The sequence below is a fragment of the Terrapene carolina genome, unplaced genomic scaffold (assembly GCF_002925995.2).
Source record: "Terrapene carolina triunguis isolate 2854851 unplaced genomic scaffold, T_m_triunguis-2.0 Scaffold95, whole genome shotgun sequence".
NCBI lineage: Eukaryota > Metazoa > Chordata > Testudines > Emydidae > Terrapene > Terrapene triunguis.
Genome location: NW_020664446.1, coordinates 31,144,840 through 31,153,997, shown reverse-complemented (window position 1 = coordinate 31,153,997; position 9,158 = coordinate 31,144,840). Strand labels below are relative to the sequence as shown.

General features: G+C 38.1%; 1 protein-coding gene across 2 annotated transcripts in view; it reads left to right on the top strand.

Moving 5' to 3' along the window:
- The window catches only part of IDE (insulin degrading enzyme), an 83,861-nt gene that overhangs the window by 57,434 nt on the left and 17,269 nt on the right, over positions 1–9,158 (top strand). For both annotated transcript variants that reach the window (XM_026650897.1, XM_026650896.1), the window contains exons 15-17: positions 1,219–1,329; positions 3,874–3,994; positions 7,005–7,096. In XM_026650897.1, the coding sequence (XP_026506682.1) occupies positions 1,219–1,329; positions 3,874–3,994; positions 7,005–7,096 (324 nt within the window). The remainder of the gene's footprint in view (positions 1–1,218; positions 1,330–3,873; positions 3,995–7,004; positions 7,097–9,158) is intronic.

Genomic DNA, 9,158 nt, shown 5'->3' with positions numbered 1-9,158 from the left:
CCAGGCCGGAGCCTGTACCCCGAGCCCCCTCCCCTGAGCCCCCTGCCACACCCCAATCCCCTGCCCTGATCCCCCTGCCGCACCCCTTCCTGCGCCCCAACCCCTTGCCCTGAGCCCCTTCCTGCACACCGCACCCCCTCCCACACTCCAACCCTGGCTCAGCCCTACATTCATGGCTCTGTATGCAATTTCCCCACCTAGATGTGGCACTTGAGCCAAAAAGTTTGCCCACCCCTGGTCTAGAAAATACTTAGTGCTGCCTCAGTGCAGGGGACTAGACTAGATGACCCATCAAGGTCCCTTCCAGTCCTACATTTCTATGATTCTGTGATCATAATGTGTGTGTCCCCTTTTGATTCCTGCAAACAGGACTTACATCTTGCATTTTCCTTTGTTTGGAGCCTTTTCTCATCAGATATTCTTCATAGCATGAAATAATTATGTAGCCTTTCTTTGTATTTTATATATATTCATTTTGTAATTTAGGTGATTAATACCAGGTGCATATTACCCCATATGCAGCCTTATCAAGACTTTGTATAGAGGTACCCATATCTCATAACATTTGAGACTAACATTGGGGATTGGTCCTGCTTTGAGCAGGGGGTTGGACTAGATGACCTCCTGAGGTCCCTTCCAACCCTGATATTCTATGATTCTAACACCCTGGGTTTTGTAAGCTAGCATCATACTGACTTTTATGACTGCAGGTGTCCACACTGACCCTAGTCTCCTGATATTATTTACTACCATCCCAGTAAAATATATTTATTTATAGATCATGAGGGAAAATTAAATATAGAGTTGAAAATAGGTTTCTGGGGTAACATTTGAGGAGACTAGGAAGCTAGTTTTTATTATTATAATGAGAAGTCCATAGTGAAAAACATTTTTGAGTACTTCAAACATACTTTACTGACTAGAGCCCATACTAATAAACAGTTAGTTTATACTCAAACACATTGCTGCTTTATTAAGCTACAGTGAATTTATATTTGTCCTTTGCATGTAAAATCACCAAGACATACAGTATTGTCTTCATCAATATTATACCGCTTTGTGAGTAAAATTGATTTTAAATTGATTTAGTCAAATACCTGTGTTTGTTCTAATTGGGATGTATGAGTTTTAGGCCATTATAAACACTTAAAATTATTATTTTTAGAAATTGCTCTTTGACTTTTCAAGTTTAAAGAAACTTATGCACTCTTTCCATAGCTTTCTGTAAAAGGTTATAATGACAAGCAGCATATCTTGTTAAAGAAGATCATTGAAAAAATGACCACCTTTGAGATTGATGAGAAAAGATTTGAAATTATCAAGGAAGCGGTAAGCTCTATGGAATTTTAATGTGATTGGGATAATTTAAAACAGAATATATTGACTGAGTGAAATGTGAACATTTTAATGGAATTTGAGAGCTAAATCTGCCCAAAAGTATAGGGTGAAATCCTAGCCCACTGAAGTTGATGGGAGTTTTGCTTCAGTTTTGGGTGAACTTCTAGCCAAGTATTTAAATGACAGCTGTACAACTTCAAAAGTATTGGCCCTACAGTCTTTATTCAGGCAAAATGTGTGGTGAACTTTTTGAAACTGCTGGATTATGCCTTTCATTTATAAAAGGAGTAGAACAGTGGTTCTCAAACTTTTCCATACTCCGATCCCATTTTCAACAAGAAAAAGATTTTAGGATTTCAGTCTGACCTAGCCATAAAGAAACAGGATAGATAGGAGGAGGGATGGTTGTGACCCCTCTGGACCCAGGGGATCATAACCCATTTCATGGTGTAGGATGAAGTACATGGATATGCAGAATTCTGGAAGTAAAAACTGGCACAAAATTCAGTGATCCATATTCATATACTGCATTTTACAAATGTTTTTTTTAAAAACTTTTGAAATAGGTTACAACTTCTTTGTTACTTCTGTTAGTTCAGTCTAGAAATGTAATTGTTTACATTGGAGTCGTCTGCATAAGAAGACAGCATTATATAATGTAACAGGAAACTTTTAATTTTAATATTCAAATAGGTGAACATCAAATATAAGGAAGATTTAGTCTAATATCAGGGTCTATATATATGTGGCACGTTGAATCTCATTACTGTGGTAAACTGACACACATGGCAGCATAAAACAGATAAAAATTAAATTTAAAACTAAGGAAAACCCCAAAGAAATTTCTAAATATATCTATACATTATCTATAATGCATACTTCTTGGGGATTTTCCTTTATTTATTATGAGATACTCTCTCATTTATGTCTCCAGAACTCAGGGGAGTTTTATCTCAGAATTTATTTTTCATTATTTTGCATATTTTGTGATAATGTACAAATTTTATTGTATGTATATCCATGTGTGTAACAATATAAAGGAAAAACAAACAAAAAAATCAAAATCTAACGAGGAAAAGTTGCATTTTCTTCTCCCACAAGCTCATCCATGTTAAGAAAGGATCAGCTCCTTTCTTCTTATGAAACAGGGAAGGCAGTCTCCACCAACTTTTTCCTCTTTGTCCCAGAAACACAGAAAGAAAGACAAGATGCAAGGGATGTGGTGCCATTAGCCCTTCAACGCTGGTTCCAGCCCCCACCCTCCCCTTGTATGAAGGTTAAGGGGCTGTGTTGCGGCAGACACTTGGAGGCCTAACCTTGTTCCCCCTTTTCTTTAGGGGATGCCTTCCCCTAAATCCACTTCCAATTCCAGTTTTACACAGTACTGGACCCCTATGGAATGAGTAGCTGCACTGGACACCTGGCACCTGCTAAGTTGTGACATCTTGAACCTTACCTCCTGATCTACTCTACCAGGTCCCTGAGCTGCTATGGGGAAGGAAAAAACACTCACACTCTCACTCCCCCTCACTGCCAGATTGGTCATGGTGGGGTGTAAGTCATTCCCAGTCACAAATTAGGCAATTAGTACAATGCCCATAACAGAGGGGGGGAAATCCAGACCTAAACTAATCCTGGGTTAGGAGGGGGCTCAGCTGGAGGGAGTAGGGTTTATATACTCTCTCCAGGTGTGCAGGGGGCCAGTGGCTTACCTAAGTCCTACTGACTTGCCTGCAGGCTTAGGTGATGCCTTCCACCCTCTCCCAATTCCTATGTGGGAGGGGACTCTTAAAGGAGACACTGCTCTTTTTTCCTGTCAGTCCAGACAAAGCCCTCTCACCTTATGGTCTCAGGGGTTGTATTTCCCACCTACCCACTGGCCTCTGAAAAACAGCTGACTTTCTCTTGTGAAATTGAGGCTATGCTTACCTGTGGCTGTATGGGGACCCAGCAGATTCCACATTGCCAAGACTGTTAGCTTGCTCTTTTCATTCTTTCTGTTTGAGGAGATGACTGTGTTTATTTTGCCTGGATGCAAACTGAACAAAAGAACAGTTGTCACAGCCCTGCTCACAAGGATAGATTCTTTTCTTGTTCCTCTTGTATGTAGCTGCCCCTGCCTCTGTCTGACCATGTGAGACTAGGGCACTGGACAATTAGTTATAGTTTGCAGCTAGCAATGAATTTGGTAATAGTTGCCACAGAATGTATAGGCCTTGATTAGAATAATTAAAAATATTGGTCATAATGAATTAATGGAAAAATGCACTCTGAGAATAAATGTTTTTGTCAAAATTGAAACTAGCTTAGATCCTAGCTTCTTCATCATGTAAGCAAAGCTGCATCATCATGAGCATAGTTCAATCCAATTACCGTATTATGCTACTCAAGAAAGTACAAGTGTAGAATAGTTGCTGGGATCTTGAATGTGGGGTTTTGGGTTGTATACAAAGCCAAGTAATTCAGGGTGATGTTGTTGTTATATTCAGAAGCTAAGTTTTGTAATTATTGAACGTCCTATTTCAACTTTGTTAGTACATGCGATCACTTAACAACTTTCGAGCTGAACAGCCTCACCAGCATGCTATGTATTACCTCCGACTGTTGATGACAGAAGTTGCTTGGACCAAAGATGAATTAAAAGAAGCTCTAGATGGTGAGTTCCTGCCAATTTTTAACTGTTTGTTTCTTTTACCGAATTCACTATTTTGGCCTGTTTTGACTTTTGTCATGTTTAGAATCCTGAGCTTTGTATTGTTTTAGTAGAGTTAAGAGTTTCCATTTTTGAATGGGGACATAGTCTGTTGTCCTCACAAGTAATTACTTAATCAACATTAATAGAGCTACATATTTTGAACTTGGAACCATATTTTGCAACGTTTGTACAGCAGTTGCCTCATAGTGTGTTTTAAAGTTTGAGAAAAAACTATTAATTTTTTTTAGTTACTAGATTTTAGTTTGGGAATTTAAGATTTTTTTTAAATTATGTATTTATTTTTTGATGACTGCTGTCTCAAAAATATCTGGAAAAAATCCTACAAACTTTTCATGCAAATAGCCCTTAATGAAGAACAGATCCCTCGCTATATTCACTGGGGAGGGTAATTTTAAAATATAAAAATTACTAACAACTTCAAAATAATCTGAGGGATGTATTTATGATTTTAGCAGAGGCTAGTGAACTTTACATGTAGTACCCCACTCTGGCCTGACATGAGAATGGGCTGCTGTTGGAGCAGTCTGCAGAAAGAAGCTGGTAACTATCTCCTTGGACCATTCCCAACAAATCTTCCAAAAGATGTAAATTAGGGCCAAATCTAGCTTGCCTTTCTCATGCAAGTTTTGACTTTGTTGGGACTGCTCATATTAGTGAAGTGGGCAGGATTTGGCCCTATATTTCTATCTTTTGGTAGCTGCTTCCCATCTTCTAATTTTCAGACATCTTACCACCCTATTAAACCAGCCTGACTAAATACTGCTTTCAGCTGCAGGCCATCATGAGCAAAGATGTGAACTTGCCCTTCCCTCACCCTGTTTCCCTTGATGAGATATTTATAAAGAGGTGAGTGTGCACATCTTGTACACTTGCTACTGAGGCAGGCTTAAAATATATTGGGCACCGTATACCCTTTAATTATTGCAAGAAAAAGCTTTTACCAGAAAAATATCAGCAACAAAATTTAAAAACAAATTGTATAAATCTTTTCCAACAGGAACTCTTGGGAATACCTTTGTGGTTGTACAGTGCACAATGAGGCCCTGTTTCTGATTGAGGCTTCTGGGTAGTACTGCAGGATAGTTATTTAATCATTCTTGGTTGATGTATTCGACTCTAAAAGATGCCAATGAAAAATCGTTTTAGAGGGAAAGAAAAATCCAGTATGGTCAGAAACTGACTATACTGTATATTGTTGCATCCCACTATTTAAGGCTCTGATCCTGAAAGCTGCTCCATGCAGGCAGTCCTCTATACACGCTGTAGGGGGCTTTAGGGTTGCCACTTTTGGTTGGACTTACTCCTGGAGGTTTCATCACATGACATAATCTTTAATTAAAGATTAATCTTTAATTCCTGGAGACTCCAGGCCAATTCTGGAGGGTTGGCAACCCTAGGCTTTATACTAGTGCACGGCCTGACTGTACAGAGTAGTTTTGAGACGGGGCCCTAAATATTTTGTTCTGTTGTGTCTGTACAGTGTTAAGTAAGGTGACTCTCAATGGGCCCTACTGAAGTCAGTGGCAAAACTAGCATTAATTTCAGCGAGAGCAGGGTCAGCCTGATAAATGACACTCCTTTCCTCTTCCTAGGAATTGCAGATCCTTTTTTATATTTACTAACTTCTGTCCCTTAACATAATCCATTTAAAGTTTAATACTGAGTGTCCATAACATGGCAATTTAACACTGAATTGCTGTTCAAAGAGGTTAAAGTCTAACTGTCTTGCAACATTAGAGATCTGCTTGAGGGACAATGATTTTTTGGTTTGATTTTTACTACTATCATCCTCACCACCACTACCAGACAACCCCAGCCCTATGTACTGCTGACAAATGTTTGTCAGAATTAAGACACTAATTACACAAACAATAAGAGACCCCTTGCCTTTTCCAGGAGACAAAGTTTAAATATAAGATATGACTAACAAAGTGAGAGCAACTAATAATTGATTTGGGGTGAGGAAAGAAGTGGAAATGGTGTGTGTTTTTGGGAGGGCATTTGTTGGGGTTGTAGTAAGAGGAAAAATTATTAAGTATTGATGATATTTTAGGATAAAAATATCTACCTATCTTAGGTACTTATATGCCTTCCATTACAATAGTAACTGAGAGCCTCACAGTCTTTATCCTTAGAAACACCCCTTTGAGATAGGGAAGTGCTATTATCCACATTTTACAGATAAGAAAATGAGGCACAGAGAGAATAAGGGACTTTCCCTAGGTCACAACAGGGAGTCTGTGGCAGAGCCAGTGAATGGACCCCAGGTCTCCTGACTCCAAAGTCAGTGCTCATACCAGGGGACTGTCTCTTAGTCTGTTGATTCTGCCTATTGATTCTAATATGTAAATTGTATTTTGCTTTATGGACGAGTAATACTGATTGTAAAAGTGTTTAAAATATGAAAATCAGGTGTGTGTGTGTACATGTACAGTTATGTATATATATTTTACAAAAAATAATTCTTAATTTACATGATTTATTGCTAATTACTATAAAACTGAAATTTGAGTTCAGAACTTGTTTTAGTCTAGATAGTAATGTACTGTAACTTCCAGGAGAATTGTAAGCCACATGTTCTTTATGTAGTTAATAGCTACAGCTTTATCTCTCAGTCCCACCTAAATAATGGTAACTATTTTCTCTGGAGAGTGAATGTGTGTTCAGCATGATTGGAGAGCAGGGTTGCTGTTGTTTTTCTTAGTGGAATCTGGGTCAGATGTTAAGTGAATTCTAAGCAAAGCAAACTATGCAATAAACTATCCAGGTTTAAACTGATATTTAAACCTGGAAACTTTCCAACAATGAATTTTTAAGGAAAAATCCATTGCTTTTGACTATTATGATTTTCCCTTTTCTCCAAGAAACGGATCATATCTGCTGAAGATGAGGTCAATTCCCTGTAATGTAAAAAAATCATGTGATTAATTTAACTGTCTGTCTATTCTAGATGTCACTCTTCCCCGCCTCAAGGCCTTTATATCTCAACTGTTGTCACGGTTACACATCGAGGCTCTTCTCCATGGCAATATAACAAAACAGGTCTGATATTTTCTTTAATAGAAATAGTTTGTATTAAAAACAGGATTTAAAACCAAGGGTTTAGTTAATCGTCCCAAGTTTTAAATCAATTTTTGCCAAATATGATTTCATAGTCTTCACTTAATTTTTAGCTGTTTTACAGCAAGTATATCATGATGACATTTTGTCTGCTGTCTGTCAGGCTCAATGTCCCTTTGAATGTTGGTATTTGAGATTTACTGTAATAGAAAACAGTTTATGATCTAAATATTTTAAAGTCTGCATTGCATGTCATTACAGTAAGTAATTAGATTGCAAAAGTAACTGTGTGCTACAGCTCCTGGTTTTCCATTTACAAGCTTCAGACATGTGACTCAGCTGACAAGCAAAGTTTAAAAAAATCAGAATCCTTCAAAGTGAAGCATTAAGTACAAGGCTAAGGTGTGTGGGTCCATAAATCAGACTTCTAGTTCCTTTTTCTTGTGAAAGTAAGAGGGCACTGCTAGTAAGAGGCACAGACTATTTAATGTGTCCTTCATTAAAACTGTAATGAGTTGCACTTCTGTCATGATACTATTGGGAATGCTGCTATATCAGCCCCATGGGAATAGATGCAGCTATTTTAATATTTTAACTCTTTCACAAAGCTATTGTCACATGCAGTATTTGTAAATGCACTCAGATCTTTGGATAAATGTGATACAGACGTGCTTCTATACTAGTCTAGCGAAAGTACACTAGCACTAGACTATCGTATCTTAAAACACTGCAGGTCAGCAGTGAGTGCGTGGAGGGGGAAGTGGCCAGCAGCAGTGAGGGAAAGAGCCAGAAGGATAGGCTATAGAAAGTTGGAGCTTTAAATAAGAGCTCCAGGAAAGTTGTTTTTTAATTTTTTTACATTTTTTGTGTGGAAATGTAAACTAAAGAATAATCTCATCTTCCTCCTAACCTCCTCTATATGTGAACAAGATGTGATTAAATTCCTCTATAAAGCACCACAGAATTACTTAGGACCGAGCCCTGTATTGTGCTGACATGTATTATGCGACCCAATCATGAGAAAAAAATGTTTTCTGTAAGCAGTCGTGTGGGTGGCTTTTGGAGGGATAAAAATATACATCGCTGCATATGGTGCATCTATGTATTTGGAGACCATGGTGATCAGAAATGAACTGCAAGCTTCTTCTGAGCTCCTTGCAATCTACCTGTCTGCTTAGACTTCTATTCTGACGTTTGTATTTTGCCACAATAGGGTGTTGATTTCTGCTTAATAGTAGGCTAATGGTGCTCACAGTGACACCGTGTTATAAATATTCTGTGGTAATTTGTTGTTTTCTAGAGTAGAATACATATTATTTTGGCTTTGCCTTGAAATTTCCTATATTTCCCTCATCCCTTTTTTTCCATTTCTTTTTCTTCATAAATTTAGAGATCTTTTGCAGGTTTTCTGCAAGAAACCATTTTGTGTTATGAGTTTACATGGCAGAACAGAGTAAGAGGTTTGGGCTTCTGCATAGAATTTTGAAGCAGATTTTGTAATTTGCTATACTTTTCAACATGTAAGCCATGGCACTTAGCAATCAAGCCGTTTGAAGTTACACATCTAAGTGAGGCCAGACTTTTAAAAAATGTTGGCATACATATTGTTCTCTCACACCCTGTCCGCCCCCTGCTCCCCCATCATCACAGTCAGGTTTTAAAGACTTTTTTCATTGAAGTGTAGTTTTTAATGTAATTTACTGAAATCCCTGCTGCTTTTTTTTTTAAGACCAACTTTTCATAAAACCACCTGAACTTCAAATATCCTATGTATTTGATGCTGTTTAGGTTGAAACTGTAGATTTACTGAAAATGGCTATAACTTTAGAACTGCTTAGGAATAAACACTGTATTGTGTATTTATAAAAAGCTAGGTTTCAGAGTAGCAGCTGTGTTAGTCTGTATCTGCAAAAAGAACAGGAGTACTTGTGGCACCTTAGAGACTAACAGATTTATTTGAGCATAAGCTTTCGTGGGCTACAGCCCACTTCTTCTTCCTATGCATCCGAAGAAGTGGGCTGTAGCCCACGAAAGCTTATGCTCA